This window comes from Pseudorasbora parva, chromosome 16 (assembly GCF_024679245.1).
Source record: "Pseudorasbora parva isolate DD20220531a chromosome 16, ASM2467924v1, whole genome shotgun sequence".
Classification (NCBI taxonomy): Eukaryota; Metazoa; Chordata; class Actinopteri; order Cypriniformes; family Gobionidae; genus Pseudorasbora; species Pseudorasbora parva.
Window position 1 is genome coordinate 29,910,963 of NC_090187.1, and position 24,926 is coordinate 29,935,888.

At 35.5% G+C, this 24,926-nt stretch overlaps 1 protein-coding gene across 3 annotated transcripts in view; it reads right to left on the reverse strand.

Moving 5' to 3' along the window:
- The window catches only part of si:ch211-1e14.1 (UPF0606 protein KIAA1549), an 87,549-nt gene that overhangs the window by 6,307 nt on the left and 56,316 nt on the right, over positions 1-24,926 (reverse strand). For all 3 annotated transcript variants that reach the window (XM_067420199.1, XM_067420197.1, XM_067420198.1), the window contains exons 9-18: positions 23,636-23,781; positions 21,142-21,319; positions 19,092-19,276; positions 13,905-14,110; positions 11,199-11,335; positions 6,182-6,387; positions 5,780-6,009; positions 5,347-5,491; positions 2,609-2,935; positions 284-336 (exon numbers count right to left, since the gene is read on the reverse strand). In XM_067420199.1, the coding sequence (XP_067276300.1) occupies positions 284-336; positions 2,609-2,935; positions 5,347-5,491; positions 5,780-6,009; positions 6,182-6,387; positions 11,199-11,335; positions 13,905-14,110; positions 19,092-19,276; positions 21,142-21,319; positions 23,636-23,781 (1,813 nt within the window). The remainder of the gene's footprint in view (positions 1-283; positions 337-2,608; positions 2,936-5,346; positions 5,492-5,779; positions 6,010-6,181; positions 6,388-11,198; positions 11,336-13,904; positions 14,111-19,091; positions 19,277-21,141; positions 21,320-23,635; positions 23,782-24,926) is intronic.

A 24,926-nucleotide genomic window follows, 5' to 3' on the forward strand; every position in this document is an offset into this window, starting at 1 on the left:
CCAGTACCACCCAAATTATAACACATTATTACAAGCTTACCGTTGTAAAATCGGGCAAAGGCAAGGAGAGTTTTGAACACTGGCTTGCTATATACTTGCTCTAAAATTGATTTTGATAATTTACAATTGATAATTTTTTACCCAAAAAGTTAGACTGCAGCTTAAAACAGTGTGATATATAGCCTATCATCTTAATATCAGTCATCGGCCACCCAGCTCTGTCTGTTAACAGCATTAGCCATAAAAAAAAAAATCCATATCGGTTGAACACTAATATACTCACCTATGTAGTAAACCTTGCACACTGGAAGGAGGCAGACCCAACTCAGCATATCTCTGAAAGAAATACACACAAACGCGCAGTCGTTGAGCTTATATACAGGTTGATGATTCTTGGCACATTCCTTGTACTTAATGATTGAATGCATAAAAGGTTTAATTTGATACATTGCTAAGCCTGAAACACACATTAGTAACTGTATGTTCCACCACAACTGGAGCTTGTCTATCAGCCTAAATAAACCCTGTGACCCAGAAAACAGAAAAGCTTTTAAATAGCTGAGCTGGGAATGCCATTTTAAGGACAGCGCACCATCCCCTATTCCACTCTTAAATAAACCTTAGAGTTATTAGTCAGTTCATATTTCGCCTCAGTTGGCCTTTGAAAAGAGTTCAATCTAAAAAAAATACTCAAGACATAGTGTTGACAGACGAAGCTTCCATTCTGGGTTGTTTATTCCCGATCTGTGGAAAAACCCAAGTCTGTGTTCCTCTGATGTGATTCCAGGGCATCAAGTTTGCTTTAAATTGCTCTAGTTCGGTTTTTCACACAACAAACAGGTTCATTATGTAATCAACCAATCACACACAGAAATCATTTAGTCATTGTACCTCTTATGAAGCAGACACAATAGTTTTAAAGGGGTAGTTCTGTGTTTTTTTTTTCTATGCTTGGTTGTGTTTATAGGGCGCAGTATCACATGTCTTAATACTTCTTTTTTTTAAAGCTGTATTTTTCACTGTCACTTTGAACGGCTTGTTTGCTTCCTGCTTCTATGAAGCCCATCCCTCCGAAAAACCCAATGGTCTTAGATAGTTAGATGGCCAAATGTAATTTCATGTATTTTTATTGGCTGAAGTGCCAAGAAAAGGTTGTCCGGAAATGCCACGCCCCTTACCATTACGGCCAGAAGTCACATCTGGGGCAGTGTTTATGTTAATAGCAAGGGTTTATGATGTCACCAACCCGGGAAGAAGCTTGTTGTAGTCCAAACCGGTCGTTTTTGTAGGCAATAAACTGCCGTAACTTTAAAAGACAATATCTCCGTTTGCATTAAACTTTCAGCGCGGTAACTTTGCAGATACTGTTTTTGCTCAAGCAGCAACATTACACACTAATTAAAGTTAAAAAAGTGAAATCGCATGCAACCACCCCTTTAAATGTGTCACAATGAAAAATAAAACATGGATTTATACATTTTTAAATATAAATGTGAGCAGTCAAATGTTAATGCGCTCATGGTTGTATTGCATTTCTCAATGTCCCACAATTCATAAACCTACATTATAATATTGGAATGCAATTTTTTATAATTTCACATTGCTAATTTAAAAAAAAAATGTATTATCTGTTTTATTTTCAACTTAGAAACAAGTGCAAATTTGCAAGTCAGAGTTCACTAAAACGAAAACAAAATGCTTCTGTCAAGACATGCTTCTGTCTGTGTTCTGGATGGAAGTCAATGGAGAATGAAGTCTAGCGTGACTGCAGCTTTAGACAAGAGGAACTCATATAAGCTTTGGATTGTACAAAGGAAACAGTAATGCATCAGCTTTCTTCATCACATGAATGTGTATCATCTAAGCGTTATCCAGACAGGATGTGTTCTCAAAAGACTGAAAAATCCCACGTCCAATCGCTTAGAAAATGAATAGCACCCCTACTCAACAAAACGCACAATTTGTGTTATCAGTTTGTTCAAATATCTTAACCCAAGTATAAAAAATCATAATAAATAAGCCCACAATATCTAAGATTCTGAGACTTAACCAGTGCAGAAAAGTAAGGTGTGCTCACTGTAATAGTGAGAGTTAATCCTTCAGTTAATCAGTCAGTCAGAGAGGTGTTACTGTTTAACTACAGTTAAGAGCTGATCTGTGATCTGCTGGTTCCAGGTTCATGCAGAAATCTGCGAGGCTTTTCCAAGGTCAGTTTGACCCTGACATCTAAAGTCAAAGCTACATTTACGGTTGACAGATGGGGGCATCCTTAACTGATTAGTGCACGGATATAATAAAATTAATAATCTTTTAAAAAATCTTTCAAAATAATATTTTGTTGACCATTAAATACTTATAAACAGACTTATACTATATATATACCAAAATATTTTTCAACAATATATTATTTTAAAAGATGATTAATTTATAAATTAATTAATAGATAATTTCCCCACAATTTTCCAGGCCAGAAAATAATCGTTTTATAATTTTGGTGAAGTTTCTGTAAGTTTTTCCATTACTGTAGGAACCATGTTCACCACATTAAAAAAAAAACAAATACTACAAATGTTATTCAATGTTAATTCACTATGGATTGTTATCTTACCCCAGTGTAGGGATTCAAGGGCAGGTATCCTGGGCCCCAGGGCCGCGGACCACGGGATGGTGGGCTCAAGGGAGGCGGGGGTCCAGGGTTGAGACCGACCCCAGGCAGAGTGATGCCAGCTGTGCTGCCCTGAGATGAAGGAGACACGAGGGCGAAGGCATCGTCCAGTAGAGAGTGCATTTGCTGCCGGGCCTCCTCTATAGATGGCTGAGGGGGCAAATAGGGGGGTGGTGGAGGAGGGTGACCAGGAGGAGGAGAAATTGGACCATGGAACACGTCATCCGTTGGAGATGGGGTATGATGTTCGGGCCCCTGGTCTGGGTCAGACTGCAAAATGAAAGTAAATGAAATATCAGCCATAACATTATGATTATTTTGTGCCTGAATGGACACAAACGCTGCAAAATTATGTTAAAATGCCCATCACCACCGGTATCCTCATTGCATAAAGTCTTAAGTGAACGTACACAATAGAGAAAGAAAATGGATGCATATCATTATATTGGATGGGTTCATTAAAGGGGGGGTGAAATGCTGTTTCATGCATACTGAGCTTTTTACACTGTTAAAGTCTTGGATTCCCATCCTAAACATGGACAAAGTTTCAAAAAAATAAGTTGGACGTTTGATGTATGATGAGTATTTCAGTGTCAAAAATACTCGTTACGGTTTCTCACAAGTTTCGTCGAGTTTTTTTTGAGTACGAGTCGCTTGACGTCGACGTGTCGGAATGTCCTTGTATGGACCGTACGGGCTCTTCTCTCAGAAGGCTGTGCGCGCGACCAGAGTGAGAGCAAATGCACGGCGTCCATAAACACTACTCTCACTGCTGTCTCAGGACTTCACCAAATCAACAACACCAAAGAAGTGTGTTTTTGATGGAGCGGTGACGATAAAGTTTCACGATCGTGCTTTGGCTACTGCTAAGGTTTAGTCACATACAATAGTCCATAAACCAAATCATGTCTTTACAATCCACAAGTAAACAAACACAAATGTTGACAAGCCAGTATACAGTACATACCACAGAGACTTTATTGAATTTATCTATGCTTGTAATTTGTTTATTATTTTCTATGTGGATGCAGTACAGTCACCCCTGTCATTCTAGAATGATTAATTATGTCCAAATTCAAGTCATCTCGAGAAACTGTTTTCAAATCGCAGTATATATCCAAGAAAAACAAAATATTGCAATGTCATTTTTTTCCAATATCGTGCAGCCTTACTTTCGGTTTTATACTGGCTCTTATGAAAGAGTGCATGTAAACACAGTGTATATTTAAAGGAGGGGTGGTGAAACACTCAGTTTCAGTCAACCTTGTGTCAATCTTGAGTACCTATAGAGTAGTATTGCATCCTTCATATCTCTGAAAAGTCTTTAGTTTTATTATATTTATAAAAGAAATATGGGCTGTACCGAGTCTTTCCGGAAAAAAACGAGCGCCTGGAGGCGTATCGAGTGGGCGGAGCTAAAGAATGACAAGTGCGCAAAGCGGTGACGTCCTCAAGCGTGGAGAAACCCATGGCTATCTCAGCTAATACAGATAATGATCCAGAATCAGATTCGGAGGCTGAAATAAATTGAACAGAAGAAATGGCAACAGCAGGACGTCCGTCTCTGTGGTATGTACTGTATTTAGTGGCCTGTCAACATTTGTTTGCAGTTTATGAGGACATGATTCGGTTTATGGACTTTTGTATGCGATTAAACCCTAGCAGTAGCAAGCAAAACGGTTTTGCACGTCAGACTAGTGTAAATAGAACAACAATAGAGTCCCTTAGCACATTTGAATGACGAAGCACGCGATCGTGTCGTTTACTGATGTTTACTCACGCGACGAGCCAACAGCATAGACATTTGAAGCAGTTTTACTCACCAGCTGCTTCCAAAGCAGGACCGAACCTTTATCGCTGGGACCGCTCCGTCAAAAACACACTTCTTTGGTATGATTTGGTAAAGTCCTGTGACAGCAGTGAACGGTGGAGATCCACTTTTGCGACGCGACTGAAGTGATGTTTTGCGAAGCTTCCCGTCATTTCTGCGTTCAAATCGGGTCAAATGCAGCGCTGCCTTCCCGGAATGGTGTGCTGAAGCGTTGAAGTCACCCATAGGAATAAAGTGGAGCGCGGCACCTGGATCGACTGGATCTGCACCTGAGTGTTTACAGGCGTGCATTTCCTCTCTTGCTCTAGTCACACGCGCACACACCCTTCCGGGAGAAGAGCCCGTACGGCCCATACAAGGACCTTCCGATCTATTAACGTCAAGTCGAGCCATACTTGAAAAAAACTCTCCGAAACTTGTGAGAAACCGGAAGGAGTATTTTTAACACTGAAATACTCCATCAAACGTCCAACATTAGTTTTTGAAACTTTGTCTATGTTTATGATGGGAATCCAAGTCTTTAACAGTTTTAAAAGCTCAGTATGCATGAAACAGCATTTCACCCCCCCTTTAAATATTTTCAATAGTACTATATAATTTTTAAGGAAACTTAAGTAAACATTTAAGTAAGATTATATTAATCCAAAAACTACACTACTATTATATTAATCCCAAAACTATGCATAACTTTTTTCAGAAGGAATTTAGCACCTGCTAATTCACTGCATGGAGCTGATTAGAGATATTTTGAATTACAAATATATGGGGAAATATGGAGTTGATTACACAGTCACAAGTACAGTGTAGAGAGCGAGAGAAAGGGATCTGTAGATCTCTTCATGACACTGACCACATATGCTATGTTATTGACTCCTGGGTATTTCCTGTATGTCCCGTCGCTGTCTGTCGTTATGAGTCTATCTCGGTCAGCATCTGTCAGATCACCGTTCATCTGCTGTTTCCTTTTCTGTTTAGGAGAACGCTTCCCTCGGTTGCTGCAAAACATGCACAAACACACGCACTCTTGAGTAAGCATTTGGCCTTTAGATATTCAATTTCAAGTTCATATTCAAGTTGTGTGGAAAGTGATTTTCTTGTTCCATACTGTTCCAATGAAAAAACACTATCATCACAGTATGATATTTAAGATGTTCATACAGATACATATTTGGATTTTATTGTTTTTATGTGCATGTTTTTGTGCAGAAAATTCAGATTTGGTGAGAACCGGCCTTAATTCTGTGTTTAGGATTAGTCTTAGTGTCAGTTGCAGATCTTTTTACCCTTTCTTGGGCTCAGTGTACAGAGAGGGCATGGGAATATCTGGATCAAGTATCTTATCAATCTGCATCTGGGCTTTCTGGTAGATTCGGTCCTGCTCTTTGGGGTCGCCAAGACCGTCAATGAGATCATCCATTGCAGGGAAGTCATAATGGCCTTTCCTTTTGGCCCTCAGACGGATCTTGTTGCGATGGTGCTCGATCTCAGACTTGTGCCGTAAAGCTACCTGGATCTGGAGGCGAAGGAAAAGTCAATGGAGTCAATGAGAAGCACATATTGATTATTGGCTTTTGGACGATGTAAATCAGATTCATAAGCATAGGGACCTTGAAGCTTGAAATGGGCCCCTAAGGAAAAGCCTAGTGAAATAAATGTGAATTGGATGCATGGGATGTGGAGGAGACCTCTTTGTTCAGTTTGGTGTTCTCTGCAGCTCTGTCATTGGTGACTGGGTTAGGCAGGGGCAGGGCTGGCATCGGCTGCATGGCGATGAGCTGGATTTTATTAGGGAGGCGTTTAGGGCCATCAGTTGGGCGGGACATTCGGTCCACATGCTCAAAAATGGAGGCTGACGATAATGGCTCATCCATGCCATTCATTGGGGGTGGACCTATAAGGACAAATATAAGAGGGTGTCAAACTTCACAGATATAATTAATATAATATAATATAATATAATATAATATAATATAATATAATATAATATAATATAATATAATATAATATAATATAATATAATATAATATAATATAATACAATACAATATAATATAATATAATACAATATAATACTCGCTACTACTCAAAAGTTTGGGGTCAGCAATTTGTTTTTAAAGAGATTAAAACATTTATTCAGCAATAATGTAAATACATTTACAAAAGATATTAAAAATGAATGCTATTCTATTTCATATAAATACTTTCTATTTATCACAGAATAATTTTTTTTTTTTCATGGTTTCCACAAAAATATTAAGCAGCACAATTGTCAACTAAAAGCCCCGTTTCCACAAAAATGATCTGGAACAATTTGACCCAGGAACTTTTTCCCCAGGAACTCGTTTTCCCTCAGACCTGTTGCTGTCTGCGTTTCCATCGTGGTCTAAAGTACCACAAACAGGGCCCTTTTGAGGGGGACATTTTTACCGGGAACTTGATTTATTTCACAGAAATAAATTACTTATAATATATTAAATGGTTATTTTAATCATTTAAACACACCGGTGTGATTGTTCAGTATGTCACTATTCAAACGTGTTCTCGCTGGCACTGAGCCAGAGGACGCGCTCAGTGCTTTTAATATAATCACAGCTATTAAGTGTTTTCAACCCCATAATATTTATTTGAGGTATCAGAGATAAAAAACAAAAAAACATGTATAGTTTTTAAATTCAAATTCCATATGATGCCTTTGGAAGGTGCAACAATCCTTTCTATTAGTCTATTTGACTATATGTTTTATTCATCTCAGATACAAATTGAGTATGAAACAATAAAAATGACTCTATTCTTCTCCCAGTTGACAGGCCACTTGCATGTATTTGAGAAAAAGTGATGAATTTACGTGATGTAAATCCGACAGATCCTCTGAATTGCAGTTGCAAACTCAGCGAGCGTTATATATTAACATGATCATTATAAAGTCAACAAAACACATTCACTTCCCCATATCTGACAACCGGAATATATCATACAATTCATGATATAGTGAACTAATTTGTAAATGTTTTAAATAAAAAGACACCAAGGAAATAAAACGTTCTAATGTAATTAATGTTCTAACAGTGGCCTCAGAAAATGTTCAGTTCAGTTGTGCTCATGTTCAGTTCACAGATTTTTATTTTATTTTACTACAATATTATAGTCAACGTGTTAATGTAAGAACATTTTTTATAAAAACTTCAAGCACACACAAAAAATCCAAAGCGCCTGGCCTGGTCTGGCATACTCTGGACCCACACCCCATGTTTGATGAGCATAAGAGACTTTTTTCACAAACGGTGAATATAAAACATGTGAACTGGGTGCTAATCAGCAGCGATATATGATTCAATTTCTATGGTTTATAGGTGTCATTTGTTAAAATACTGCATACAATGGCCTCAAAACTAATATTAAAACATGCAAAAGTATTAATTTCATTGCACAGAAAAAGATGGCAGAAAATTTGCATCTTCAATAAATGCTGCTTTTATAGTATAAAACAATTTATTCTAAAATGTTTAGCTTGAAATGTGTTTTTTCTATTGTTCCTTAAAATAAATTGTAGGGATTTATTATTAGACTTTTTATATATAATGTAATGAAATTCATATATGCCACAAACATGTTTGTATACTTTTTGAGGTCACTTTTTGTATATTATACATACACACATATACTCAACAATTAATAATTCATAAGCATATCTAATGCTTCCACACCATCAAAACAAAGCTAGCCTCATATGGGCCAATAACTAACAAAGAAAGCAAGTAGTTCATCTAAATGTCCTATTCTCAAGTATCGTTTCACACCAGATGGGGGCAGCGTCTTCCTGACTCTCATAAGACTCATTTAAAATGAAATGTGAATGACCTCAAGGCAGGAGGAGGATGATCCATCGTTTTTTCTTTTCTTTTGGATGACATCCACCAAAACTATGAACATGAATCAGAAGATCTAACACTACTGTACAAAACGGCACAACTCTTACCAATTCTATTCTTCCCTGTGAGCCGGTAATAGATGAATGAATGGATGGAGGGAGCGTAAAAGAACAAGAGAAAAGTTAAATGATGGCAGAGGTAATGGAGATTGTTTTATTGAGATGAAATATAGCATGAGTTTTATGTAAAAACATGTTTGAGTGGAATGCTGGGTAAGACAGTATTTTATCTGGGAAAACACTTATCACTGGAACGCAATCATGAGAGGAGGATGAAAGGGATTTTTAAATGGAAGGGCGTTAAAAGGGAATGGCAATGAGACAGAGAAAGAGAGAATGTGAGGTTCTACGACTGAATTCCATGTCATTTCTTGGCTAGTCAGACTGTAGCCTATTTAGTCTGGTTAAAGCAGAAATGAGTGTTGAGAGAGGGTTATCGCCACAGGCACTGTTTGACAAGAGAGAAACACACAGAGAGAGAGATAAAGGGAAAGAGAGCAAGAAAGTGGGGGGGAACCCAAGCAGCCAAGAGTAAAGATGAGGGCTAGTCATTCTTCACAAAGGAGGCAGGATGAATGAGTCTGGGCTGACTAGAGAGGAAATCAAGAGGAAGAGCCATAAATCTCCAGCTGAAAGACCCAGGTTTTATTACTTTCCCCTCTTTGTAAATCTTACATCACATGTTGTTCTTCCACTAGCCATTATGGAGGAAACTAGGACTGCCACTTAATAAAATCAAGGAATTTTTTGCCTTTGCTAGCAGTTTTTTTATTATTTTTTAAATCGTTTTTTTTGTTGCAATTTTTATAGGTTGCCCCCCATATGTAAACTGTCAATTACACCTGAAATTAACAAATAGATTAAGAATTTTTTCTTAATTTTTCTAAGAATTTTATAAATACAGTTTATTGCAGTTATTTTAGAATTATTTATATACTATTATAGTATGTATTAATCTTTTGAATTGCTGTCAAATCGATTCATCCAAAATAAAAGTTTGTGTTCACATAGTATATGTGTGTGTGCAGTGTATAATTATTATGTATATATTATTATTGTATTAATTTAAAAATAAATATAGATCAATAAGTTACATCCAACACTGCATGAGATTACCTAACATTAACTAAGATTAATAAATGCTGTAGGCGTATTGTTCATTGTTTGTTCATGAGTCCTTCTGTAGTCAATGATTATATCCCTTAAAACTCATCTTTGATCACCAAAATTACATATTTTAATGTTTTTTAATATATATATATATATATATATATATATATATATATATATATATATATATATATATATATATATATATAAATATATAAATATATATATATATATATATATATATATATATATATATATATATATATATATATATATATATATTATTTTACTAGTGGGTGCAGGATTGGATAGTTAATTTACTAAACTGTGACATATTATATCCAAAAATTATTTATACATTGGACTACCAGTAAAATTATTTGGTATATTTTGACCTGACCATGTTTTACTTAAAGGGTTATTTCACCCAAAGTCATTATTTTGATTTTTTTTGCGCACAAAAACTATTCTCGTCACTTCATAAAATGATTGTTCAGCCACTGTAGTGAGATGGACTTCGTAACGAAGTCTTTAGTGCCTTTATGGGTCTTGTGAGTTGGTCAGTGGGAATGTACTGAATGCCAATGGAGGCCTTTCTGAAGCCTTTCTCAGCCATTAGCTTTCAACAAAAATATCTTCATTTGTGTTCCGAAGATGAACGAAGGTGTTACGGGTGTCCAGCAACATGAGGGTGAGTAATTAATGAAATAATTTTCATTTTTGAGTGAACTAACCCTTGAAGTGATTTTCCTTTAATTGCTAATGTGACCTTTTACACCACAGACAGAGCAAATGAAGCTTTGCTTGGTAATTGGTTGGCGTAAATTGGTATCTAATTGAATCTTAAATTTAACAGCTGACAGCTGATTGGTTGATTGTAACTTTTACATATCTTTCTATCGGTTATCTGACATTATTAAGATTAATTTGTTCTGACACAGTTTTTTTATGAGTTCTTGTCATATTTTATAACCATTTTCTATGGCTTGACTGTATTTAATTTATATTATATACAAATGTTTTATATATACATTATTTTTTCTTAAATATATACTGCATATGTGTGTTTATATATACATAATAATTATACATGTTTTTCATTTAATATTTATATTGTAATTTGTTTTAGCTTTATTTCAATTAACCAAAATGAGCTTTAAAAATAGTTTTAGTTGACAATAACACCACTGCTTTATGGTTATATTTAACTATATTTTTTAAAATAAGAATTTAATTTCTTCTCAAAAGTCTTATATTATAGGATATATTTAAGAAGAGTTTTAAACCTCAATTCTATCTGTTTGTAGATATTATATCTTTTTATTTTTGAACTAATACAATCAATGAACAATTAACCTAGCACACCTGCAAGTACTTGATAGTTATGTTGAACAAAGGACATTATTAAAGCACAATAAATAAATAAATAATACATAAAACATTGCAAAATAAATTTGGATCACTTTTGCATTTTGGGCTAGTGTGTGGGACTTATTTTATTCTAATTTATATTTTTTAACTAATACATTTATAAATAATTTTTCCATGGGTCATATTAACAACTATATTATGATACATGATTCAATAATTAGATCACAATTTGAATTAGAAAAAAATACATTAATATATGATTGTATTGCAGATTTAAAACACACACAAACTTACCGTTTAATCCATTGACAGCTACTTTACGTGGCTGCTTTGGATCGGTGGGCAGACCAGCGTGTCTCATGCTCTCCTCAGGGGATCCTCTCTCGCTCGGTGGATCACTGCCTATGGAGTCGCCCTCTGATGGAGAAATCCTAAGCAAAATACACAAGGAAAACCTTTTAATTTTAAACAAGGGTATGAAAACAATTTCTTTGTCCTATGCCATACAATTTATGCCACAAAAGTGTCTTCTGAAAAACAATGTGGGCATACAATAAAAGCTTCAGTTCAATTTAATTACAAATGTTTACATGTGTCCCCCTTTACACTGTACACTACCCAACTGTACACACAAACCTTAGATCTTCACAACATCTCCTTAGAACCATGACATCCTCTAGCCTGAATGCCAGCCGAACTCAGCCCCGCCCACAACATTTAAGTTTGGGCAGTTTGGTCTGGACTTGATCCATAGAGTAATTATGCCCAAACAGAAACTGTTCGGACCAATAAAATTTTCAGGGCGGGCTTTAGACGATGATGGACAGATGATAAACAGTTACTTAATCATCCACATCATCAAAGGCTTGGGTTGAATTTGTTCGTATATGCATTCACCTTCACTATTTCTCTCAGAAATGATGATCGTGTTGGTAAGTACTCTGTGTAAATTATTTTTTACACAGAGTAACAAACACGGGAAAACCACCCGCGGGAAAACCGCAGACAAGCAAACACAGTACAGTTGAGTTCTGTTGGCATTTGACAACTAACGTTATGCGTCGCTTTGTTGCTCTGATTGGTTGTAGGTCTATCCAATTGAGGTCTTTCCTGGTTCGGTTGAAACACGCCTCATAATCACAGCCCAATGGAGCAGTATCAGACTCATATTCTGACTAGAATTGAGTATGACGATGTCAGGCTAGACATCCTAGACATCCACAGACAACAATATTTATCCCTCATCCAGTTGATGAGGCATGTGTCTCCAGGGAAAAAGCAAGAGGATGATGACCTAATCCTGTCATGCTTTCAAAGAGCACTTTCAGATCGAATGTGACCAAACGAAAGTTCATGACTTGGTCATGAATCTATTACCTATTCACTACCCTTTTAGTCTAGAACTATTTGACCTACTAACTGTCTTAATTATTAGGGATGTATTTATCTCTGACTAGTTATTTTAACTGTTTAGTATGTGTATATATATATATATATATATATATATATATATATATATATATATATATATATATATATATATATATATATATATATATATATATATATATATATATATATATATATAATTACATTACTTCGGTTTACTCCTAACATGGTTTCAGACACTTAATGTTTGCAAGACATGAGATCTGTGGTAATTTCACCCATAAGACCCTTCTATTGATTAGAGTATGAGATGTAATCCTTTTAAAAAGCTTTCTATTGACCAGCACGATCTTAGCTAGATTCCTGCTTTTAATAAATTAACAAGTTGCTTAATAAATTAACAAAATGCAGCTGTTGGGCTATAATAATATTCACAGATCTAGTAGTGATGTGGTTGTGTATGATTTGACATGATTCAGATTTTTTAAATATGTTTTAAATATATCGGGAGGTCGGGAAGTGCTTATAACCTACTCGGATCAGCTTGTGATTCCTCTGCAACCATACAAGCATTAAATATTTCCACGCAAATTCTCCAGAGAGAGAGAGAGATAGAGAGAGAGATAGAGAGCGAGAGAGAGAGATAGAGAGAGAGAGAGAGAGAGAGAGAGAGAGAGAGAGTGAGAGAGAGACACCTGCAAGCTTGTACAACAACAAAAGTCCTGCCAGATTTCGTTAATAAAATTTTCTTGTTCATGTTAGTTTGCAGTCCATTAGCTAATGTTAACAGATGCAAATGATGAGATTAACTAACATTAACTAAGATTAATAAATGCTGTTGACGTATTGTTCATTGTTTGTTCAGGAGTCCTTCTGTATTCAATAATTCTATGCCTTAAAATTCATCTTTGATCACCAAAATGACATATTTAAATGTCTTTTCCTGTAATAATTTATTCAAGCCATAAAATAGCTTGAATGTAACTACACCCTTGCTTCATTCAGTATACGGGTAAATGAATATGCAAATTAGCCCCGCCTCCACTCACTCGCACCAGCTCCGAGACCCACTCGGTCAACTTTTACTTTTACGGTAGTAAGTTGCGGTAGTAACTAAACGCTGTACAAAGGTATCGCTCTTTACAACGTCAGACACATAACAGTAATTAATATGATTAGCCTTATTCTTAAAACACAGATGATTTCAAACCACATTTTAAAACTGTCTTTGGTTCATTGGACTTTAAACTATCAATACTGGTGTTGACTATGAATTTGCCCTTAATTTTTACCACAGGAGGTCTTTACAGTAAGGTTCCATTTGTAAACATTAGTTAAAGTATTACAGAGATTATTTTAGTTAATAAAACACAATCGTGCATTGTTTTATGTTAGTTCAAAGTGCATTCACTAATGTTAATTATATATATATTTTAATGCATTAGTATATGAATCGAAATTAACATCAAGATCAATGTTACATGCTCTATGTATTGTTCATTTTAACTAATGTTAATAAATGGAACCTTGTTGCAAAGTGTTATCAAAAACTAAATTATATGTAAAATGTTTGATCCTAAATATCAAAGAAACATTTACTAGTAGACTTACTGGCCCCTGCGCCGCTGACCATTACGGGAAGCTTTGGTGGAGGCTTTGGACTTTGGTGTGGGCAGCTCTGCATTCTCAGCTGGGTTTTGCTCTTTAGTGGGCACAGGAAGTGGCAACGGCTCCTGGATGACCATGAGATCGTCCTTACTGTGCTGGCCCATGTGAAGCTTGGCAAAGTCAAAACCCTTCACGCTGGGTGCCTGCAGCTAAAGACCACCACCCCAGAGAGAGAAAAATGTTACTTTGGAGAAACAAAATTATTGCAGAGAGATTTGTGTAAAGAAAGTGGAGGTATTTCAAAGGGGAGTGAGGTATAAACATTAAAAGACTAAATGCTGATCACAAACACAAGACAAAAGGCCAGGCTAGGTGTCTTAAGAGACATCAATTTTGGCTGGGCATGTACACAAGCCATACAGAGAGAATGTGAATTTCTATAATCCACAGATTGCCAGTGTCACATGAATAAATTGAGCAAGGTGACAGTAATCGACTTTCAAAGAGACAATGAGAAGCATGAGCATTCAAAATGGATGCACTTGATTAGAGGTCGGCCGACTGACCGCGGGCCAGACCAGATAGACGGGCTGTAATGGCCTGTCTCTCTGCAACGCTGTGAGAGATTAAATGAACCGAACAAACCCAACAGCAGAGAAAGCAAACTCACACTGGCTCTTTTCAAAGACCAGCAGCCACTAGAAAACCAGTGAAGTCTTAAAGAATGAGATAATTAAAATATTTTTTAAAACAGATACATCACCCAAAATAAAAAAAAAAGGTGTAATAGTTTACAAACTTTTAAAAGGATCGCCACCAAAAAATGATGTCATCATTTACTCACCTTCAAGTTCCAAATTACTTTCTTTCATCCGTTTCATCTTCTTTCGCATTCAACACAAGAAAGTCAGACAGATTTGAGGGTGAGTAAATGATGACAAAGTTTACATTTTTGGGTGAACTATCCCTTTAAGTTGTTTCAAACCTGTACGACTTTCTATTTTGTAGAAAACAAAAGGCGAATTTTTGAAGAATAACCTGGACAATTATTTACAATATTCCAATAAATACAATTAAAGTGAACAAGGGTCTGTCAAGCTTCAAATTAATAATAGAAGATTCAAAAAAATGCATAAATAACTCTTCTTCAAACATTCATGACAGAAGCAGTGATGTCAGATTCAGAGTTTTCCAATGAGTTAGTTGATTCAGTTCACAACTGTGTGATTTATTTCGACTCACTGATTTAGTCGCAAGTAAACAGAGAAGAGTAATTTGTGTCTGTCCACACAAAGTATGACTTCAGAAGACAAGTGTGCAAATCATATGGCCTACTTTTATTTGAATCCATTTACTTTTATTGTATGGAAAAGAAAAGCCTAGACATTCATTTTTGGTGAACGTTTTTTTTAATACCGATGAATCACTGTTGATTGTTTTATGACTTTCCAGATCAAACAAAACTGTTCAAAGGGTCACGGCGGGTCAAATTAAATTCTCTGTTTCATATATTGCCAGAAAACACAGAGATTTATGAAAAATGCATAAGCTGAGCTTTGTGTCGTGCAGTGAGCATTGCTGCACAATGGAGACGTACTAAAATGTGCTCATCTTCTGGGAGTACGTCTATTTCTCTGTTTCCCATCACATTCCCTTTCAAATGCAAATTAGGCTGTTTAGACAAATTCTGTTTGTGATAAAGAAAGCTCTTATCTGGTTTCTGTTTGCATGTACTGCTGCTGTAACCAAATCTAGGCCACAATACAGACGAAGCTGCACAGGCTTAGACCAAATGCCCAGAAAGAGACATTATTATTGACACATTCAAATCCACACATCTATTGTTGAGATTGCACATATTTTTCTCTCCAGTTGCTGGTTATCAGTGCCATAAAGAGAGTTTATCCGCAATTAGAAAAACTAGGACTAACTGCTGCATTCTAGGAAATACATCTCTACATCACATCTCTCTTTCAGATAATGTACAGATACCTCCATCCTCCTCATTCTATACGGCAGCGGTTTCTTTACAGCTTTCTTGGGTTCTTCTTTGGCCATTTCTTCCTCCTCCTCTTCTTCTTCCTCCTCCTCAATACTCTCTTTTTTCTTTAAGCTTCTGGCAGGTATTACAGGTTTCTGATTTGGATGAGGGTGATAATAAGAAGTTGCTTCTATTCCAATCAAGTCAGGTTCCAACAGGTAACGACATATTGGACTGTTCTATCTACTACATTCTCACACACGCTATTTTTGATGGTACTAACAAACATGGTTAGGGATGGGAAAAATAAGGAATCTAATAGTTTTTCGTACTTGATGAGGCAGCAAACAACTGGTAATCAACTACACTACTGTTCAAAAGTTTAGGGTCAGTAATTTTTTTTTTCCTTTTTAAAATATTAATACTTTTATTCAGAAAGAATGCATTAATTTGATCAATAAAGACATGTATAATGTTGTATTTTTGATCAAATAATTCTATTTGGTAATGACATACAATTCAGTAAGATAATTAGATGCCAATTCTGAACCTCCCCAAATGATTCAGTGAGTGAAGACCTGAAGACGTTGTTTTAAGTTGTTCTTTGGCTTCATTCACGTAAATTGATTCATTTAACAAATCAGTACCAGAATAATTTGTTTGCAAATCAGACATCAAGTCAACAGGGTGCACAGAGAACTAAAAAACGGTCCAAACACAGATGACACTGACACAGTAACACAGGTGCTTCGGACTGCTGAGGAGCAAAGAGCAAGAGGAATCTTGAACTTCCTGTGTTAGGACTAACTGGAGGAATATTCTACAGTCTACAGTATACTATGACTCGTCTACCAGCCTCTACCTTCTTCTCTCTCCTTTCTTCCTCCTCGTCATCTTCTTCTTCTTCTTCTTCTTCTTCTTCTTCTTCCTCCTCTTCACCTTCCTCTTCCTCCTCCTCCTCCTCTTCTTCCTCCTCCTCATCACTACTATCTAACAGCTTTTTGTTCTTGACAGGAGTCATTGACCTCTGGATTACTGGTATTGATTTCTGTAATGAGGAGGTGGACTGCACAAGCATGGGAGTTAAGATATGAATAGATGTGTGTTAATTGAACCAGAGATAGAGAAGCTCTAAATGGGCTCCAAAGTATTTGCAGGAACACAAATACAAATTTTCTTTTACATTTATTCAAATGTTAAAAATGTATTAGAACAGGTATAAACATGTATTTTAGCCTAGACTAAACCTATAAAATGCAGTCAAACTATTCAGACTCATTTCATGATACCTAATATCTGAATTTAATCTTATTGTAACGTGTAACCAAAATATATTAACAATGCAACAAACAAAAAAAAAAAAAACATGCTGCACCTTTAAAAAAAAGCTAACTTAAAGGTATACTTCAGCTAAAATCTAAAATTCTGTCATCATTTACAAACCTTGATGGTAAGTAAATGTTGACAGAATTTTCATTTTTGTGTAAACTCGATACTTGATCATTTGACACAAAGGGACATTTAAGTAAAAGCATGAAGAATAAAGTGGGAAGCAGGCCATTTAACAGTGTAAACTGATTAAATCAGAGAACATCATTGAAGGATTAGGGGCCATTGGTGAGAACGTAAATGAGAGTGGGGATAGTTCTCGAGGGTAGTGAGTGTGCTAGTAAGGGCACACAGGGAATGTGTAATGACTATGTGGTCCTCAGACGAGTGACGTTAAATCAAGGAGGTCAGACTGAGAGGATCAGCAGGCGCTGCTCTGGATAAGAACATCACTGCTGAGCATTAACCCAACGGCCAGCTGAGCGCTAGACTTCATTACTGCTGTGACTGCAAGTGTGTGTGCTTGTACATGACAAGTCTGATTATAGACTATTGATGTCTGAATTCATTTGATTGTAAGTAGAGGGCACTCAGAAACAGTGTGGGACATGACGCAATGGCCAAAGACAATGTAATAATGTGTGTGATTATACACACATGTGTGGCGCTTTAAAGATGATTCAATAGGATGAAATGAACTTAACTAATTTAACTCTGCACCCCACCCGTGGGTCCAATATTGCATTATCATTCAATCATCCGAAATATGCTGCAGAGCTGAAGTGGTTTTAAAGGGTTTATTTTTTTAATTTTAAACACACACAAACACACACACACACATACACACACACTTTTTAAATTATCTTTAAAGCTCCACTGTACATAAAAAATATGTACCAGTATTTATGTAAAAATATTTGTTATTTTTTATAATTACAGTGTATGCACGCACGCACGCACGCACGCACGCACACACACATATATATATATATATATATATATATATATATATATATATATAAACAAATCTATCTAATCAAATTCATTATATATAATATTCATTATATATAATAAATCAATAAACCTTTTTTTGTTAAAAACAAACAAACTAAACAAAACACACTGAAGCACACTAATTGAAGATGTGCCCCTAACCCTTTTTTCACAAACTATTCAAGGAATGGGCAGATGGTAGGCTAGTAATCTAAAAAAAAGTATATATTTTATGACATTTTGAAAAATGGCATTTTTCATGTTTTTCAAAACAAGACTGAATTCCTTAAGACTGACTAGTCATTCAGACAACACACTCATTAGTCAATTTTAAAAATATGTTTAGCTCATGCCTAGACCCAACCCATACAAAAAACAGGAAAATTTGATAGAGATAAACATTAAGAAGAAAAGATAAACATTTATGTCACTACAAAAATGACACTGCGACTTCTGGGAACGCTTGACTAATGACTCAATGAATGACTGAATCAGATCATTGAAATGCACTGTCTAAAACAACTCATTTGCTAAATGAATCCGCATTCCCAATGCCAAGAATAACTGTGAGCATAAATAGGTAGAGTAACGGAGAGCCAAATAAAAAACACATCCTCATGTATCCAATTCTGATCTTTCAAAGCTGGTTTGTATCCAGCTAGTCTCCAGAGAAAAAGATAAGAAGCTCAGGCTCACAGGAGCCGCCTACTTGTTAGCAATGTCACTGACACTTCAGCAGACATGGCGGACAGAAAATTATATGACGGCATGACCTACGGTTGAACCTCAGAGCAGAAAGTAAGTTCAAAACATTTCAGGGGATTTTTCAGGAGAAGCAGTGCTTCAATAAATCGCTGAATTCATTTCATTACTTTACTCTCTCTTACCTTCTGTCTTTGCTGGATGGTGCTCATGGTGTCTGGCTGGAATTCCAGTTTGTCAGTACGGCAGAGTTTCCAGTAAAGGATAGTTATTATAATGACGACCACCACCACGGGGACTACCACCCCTACGATTATCCAGGTGTTAGTCTTCTCGGTGTCTGACGGAGGTGAGGCCTGTTTCTCCACAGCTGAACATACACAGGGGGAAACAAGAATGTCAGTGACTGGACTGTATGTATTATTCAGAAGTTTGTGGTTGGCAAGATTTCTTTTATATTCAACTAGGCTGTATTTACTTGATCAAAATATAGGAAAACACTAATATTGTATTATTACCATTTAAATCTGAATGCATTTTAAAATGTAATTTATTTCTGTGATGGCAAAGCTGTGTTTTCAGCTTCATTACTACAGTCTTCAGTGTCACATGATCTTTCAGAAATCATTCTAATATGCTGAATTGGTGCTCTAGAATTTATAAAATAGAAAACAGTTGTGCTGCTTCATATTTTTTTTCAGGATTCTTTACTAAAAAGAATGATAAAAAGAACAGCATTTATTTGAAATTGAAACCTTATGTAACACTTTAAATTTTGTGACAAAAAATAGAATATAAAAAAATGTCAATACTAATATGGTTTCATTTATTCATTTACTAATGTCTCTATGAACGTGATTTTTGAAAACATTAATAAGCATACATTACAGTATAACTGAAAGCTATATCAATTTCAATATTTATTAGGCTTTTAAAAAATAACTTTTAATTTAAGTGAACTTAAAACAATCTTCACATAAACTCTTTATAATAAATGTCATATTTACAAGTGGCCTGTTAGGAAGGACCAATACAGAAAATTGAAATAAATAATAAATTAAATCTAGATGAATTCTCATTAAAGCTACTGTTTTCTCTGTTCCCTTTGTTCTGCGATTAACATTAATGACAGACAGCATTAGTGGTGTCCCTTAAGTAGGGATGAACCGATACTACAACTCTGGCCGATATAGATAAGCAAGTGATAAATAAATATGAGTGAGTTTGAGCATTATAACATTATAAAAAGTACAGTATAAGGCCCAGTTCACACAGAACGTGTTTTTTCTGTCAAAAAGAATAAGTCAAAGTCAAAAAGGAACCGAAAAAGTTGAACTTCTTTTAACTTGAGCACTTTTTTAGAACGCTTGGGCACGAGAGATGTGAAAACTAAGTGAAAAGGTTAAAGATGCCTGTCTACTGGAAAAGTAGAGCAGTGGAATGAAACAACGTGTTCTGTGTGAACGACCCCTAATAATGGATGTATATCTGCTTAAGATTACATTTAAGTGTTTTTAACTTTAATTGAGCATTAGATGATCATCTAAATGTAAAATAAATTAAATATCCAAAATCATGTTGATTTGCATTAAAATCAGCCATATATTGCATGCATACATGACAGTTCTGGAACCTTTTATGATGTTGAATCCATTAAACAGCAAACATCCATAATTTGTATTGGTCCTGTTTTTGAATTCACTGTAATTGGAGACCTATTAAAATTCAAAAGCCTAAGATGTTACACAACAGGAAGCTACTAAATTTAGTCTAATGAATCTAGTGTTTATGCTGTGGGTGATTTAGTTGTAAGCCTGCCACATTCTGTATAAATGTTACATAAAAAGGCAGAGCTCTCTTGAGATGTCACGCTATATGAACTTTCCTCTTTGACGTTTAGAGCAGTAGAAGTAAAGAATGTTACCACAAAAACCACAGCTTGCTATGTTACCATCAATCAAAATCATTTAAATGACCACTTCATCATTGTTTTTTTTTTAACCATTATTGGCTTTTGGTTTATTGCAATGCAATGCTATGTTATGCAGTTTTTTTCCTAGATTCATTAGATTCAAACACTTGATTCATTAGACAAAATTTAGTAGCTTCATGTTGTGTAACATCTAAGGCTTTTGAATTTTAATAGGTCTCCAATTACAGTGAATTCAAAAACAGGACCAATACAAATGATAGATGATTTTGTCTTCTGAAAGAATTAAAAGTGTGAATGCTCACGTTGTGCTAATATTCCCTGGATGCGGTATCCCATGATGATTGCTGCATGCTGCACTTCAAGACTGTTGAGCATGTTCGCTGTGGTTGCGGCGGGAATTCTCTGTCCATTAGCTCCTTCCACAAAGTAGACAATCTCCAGAGGGTTGTCAGGGCCCACAAGACGAGTAGTCTGTACAATCTGAACAAAGTAAAAAAAAAATTTTTTTTTTTAAATTTACACAAAGTACAATGTGCAGTTAAATTCCCTGTAATGTCTTTATACCAAAAATATTCACAAAGATGCAAAATTCTTCTCATTCAGCATTTGAAACGATTCAATCCAAAATTTACAACAATTTATAACAAAATATTCTCAAGACTCTTTCTGTAGGAGTTTATAGAGAACATAGTTTTCAACGGTTTATATGTATTTTTTATTTTTTTATTTTACCCTGTGTATTAGGATCAGTCCAAGTATTCTGTATAATAATCATTCAGTCTCATTTTCAGAACGAAATCATTTAAATTGAAGTACTAAAATCACTAAAACTGAAATAGAAAGAAAAGAAAGCTAAAGAACCCCACAAAAAACTAATAAAATAACAAAAAAAACTAAACTTAAGCTAAAATAAAAATGAAAACTGAAAATAAAATTCTAATCTTATCATCTAATCCAATATATATTTTGGATTATATTCTGTATAATCCAAAAAAAGCATCAATCAATACTTTAAAACGACACTAAAATAAAACTTGCATAAACTTCATGATACTTTTATGGTGCAATTTTGAAGCTTAAAGGGTTAGTTCACCCAAAAATGAAAATTCTGCCATCATTCGTATCATCATACAGTATATATGTTCTCACACTCATGTCATTCCAAACTGTAAGACTTTAGTTCATCTTCAGAACACAAATGTATTTTTTTTTTATTATATAAGATCGGAGCAATTTCTGTCCCTCCATTGACAGCTACGCAAATACCAAAAATTAATAAAGAGATCGTAACACTGATCCTTGAGCGGTTTTGTCCAAGTTCTCTGAAGAGACACGACCGCTTTATATGATGAACAGATTGAATTTTATTCACATATTCATTCATCATCTCACAGAAGCTCAAGCATGTTTGCTTGACGCGTGAGAACCAATGAGTTTCATTCTTGTGTGTTATGCAGCACGTCTGAGCTTCTGTTAGAAAAAATGAGGTTTGTTCTCACGCGTCAAGCAGGTTTGGTCGGAAAAGTTTGACTGAACCACTTAACTTAAATGGATTCGTTTTACGATCTCTTTATGAACTTTTTGAAGCGTCAAAGTGGTAGTTGCGTGGCTGACTATGGAGAGACGGAAATCTCTCAGATTTCATCCAAAAGATATTCACTTGTGTTCCGAAGACGAACAAAAGGAACAACATGAGGGTGAGAAACTAAGGACAGAATTCTTCAGAACTTCACCTTTTATGTTCTATAGAAGAAAGAAAGTCAGACAGCTTTGAACTGACCAAAAGTAAATGATGACAGAATTTATCTTTTTGGGTACACTTTCCTTAGAGCTGTAATTTGATATAAACAAATTGTTCCCCACACACAAGCATAAGAATCAGAACCCTGAATAGGCTACAATTAGCTTCTTAAAATTGAAATGTCTTTTAGACAAAACCCCTAAAAGGTCTAAAAGACGAGTCTAATATGTTTCTAGTCTCCATGGTTATTGGGGTGGAAAAAGAGAGTGGCAATGTGTGGGCTTCACCTGAGCTTGACCTACATTACGAACCCTGAGTAGTGAACTCTCACTGGCCAGGGACGTTAAAAGCTCATTTTGAAAGTGTTGCTACCTCAGGGTGCATTATCAGAAACAGCACAGAGGATGGCCATACAATGTCATAATAACATCCAAGTACATCCAAGCGTCGCAGATTATCATCAACCCACATTCACTTTAGGAGTTCTTGCAAGATATTCCAGAATTCGTTACCTCTTTAAAATTAGACATGACATCATTGAGCATCATTAACATTGCTTTATTCCCTCTCAGCTAATAAGCGGTCATTAACGGACTAAGACTTGTCATTAACCCAAGTCATTTGGAAACCATAAGGTCACCTATTCTGCAATCGGGTCTCTATGAAATAAGAAAAAAATCCTCTCTATGTAGGCAGAACAAGCAATTAATGCTTTAAGAATCCCACTAGCTGTCTGCAAGCTGTGTTCAATAATTTATCTGAGACTGCAGCTGGAGTAAGACGCGCCGACAGCCGACGGGTGAAATGGTTGTTTTTTGAGTGGCTCTGCAGGCCAAGGATGAATAGGAGGGTGTTGCCATGGATACTCCTTGTCCCTGAATGATGATGCGGGGAGGGAGAGCAGGTGTGGGCATGTGCCACAAAGACAGAGATTGATTAAGAATCCAGAGAGGCATTAGACATGCACACAGGAAGAGCTCTATAAATGAATCCAATGAGCTCATGCTGGAAAGCACAAATAGGATAAGGCCACATAACACAGATGATTTACAAACCTGCACACTGTTGTTTCCCACACTAGTTGCTCTCTTGATGCGACGCCCTGTACCCAATGCATCGCCCAGCAACAGAGCCAGTCTCCTCTCAATCGTAGCCTGGAAGATCTTGTCACTCATGCGCTGGTCCAACACTCCCAACAGCACTGAACACACACAAACAATATGAAATACATGCTATTATGGCAATGCAATTGCTCATTTCTGTTTTAAAAATAGATTTTTTTTGATAGTATAGTCATAACATTACACAACCGTTCAAAAGTTGAGGTTGGTTTGTTTTTGTAACGCTCACCAAGGCTGCATTTATTTGATCAAAAATACAGCAAAAACAGTTATATTGTAATACAATACAAAGGCTTTTTGAAGACCAAATCTTGTATTTTATAAAGATATTTCTTATAAAGAAAATGCTTTCATTTGAAAATTATTTTAATATTTACATTTTTGTATTGGTCTTTTGTACCATATTACTGGTAAAATGTACAAACAATCACATTAAAAAATAAACACTTTTTGGCATACCATACAAATAACATGTAAATTATCTGAATTATACAACAATTAGGCTATCCATCTCTTGAAAACCATGCAGCCTACCAAAATTTAATTAACAGTAGAAGTCTTATTGTAGTTGAAATTTGGGTACGGCCTAACATCTTAAAATCACATACGAGGGAAGTTTGGTCCCATCAGTGAGGCCCGCAAACATTACAGTTACACGGCTGTTAGACGGTAAACTGTTCTGTTTTTTAAACGTTTTTGTCCAATTTTTTAAGACTATCTTTTTGCCCTTGCGACCATTTCGTGGCACACTCGTTTTTGTATTTGGTACCATTGTGAAGGGCGTATTATTGATATGTAAAGTCTAGACACTTAATATAAGACAAATCCGTTTTTTCAGATGCATTTCTAAGAAAATAACACATTGTCTTCCTATTTGGAACAATACAGTAGTATTTAAATTTGTTTGACAATCTGTTTTCTATAAAAAGTTTTAAAATATAGTTTATTCCTGTGCTGTAAAGCTGAATTTTTAGCAACAGTACTCCAGGCATCAGATCCTTCAGAGAAAATTTGAATATGCTAATGTGGTGCTCAAAAAACATTTATTATTATTATCAATGTTAAAATGTTGTGCTGCTCAGAATATTTGTGGAAACCGTGATACATTTTTGTCAGGAAATTATGATGACAGTTCAAAATAACATTTATCTGAAATATAAATGCATGCTGAATAAAGGTATTAAATTCTTTGCCAACCCTTCTTTTGAACGGTAGTGTTTTGCAA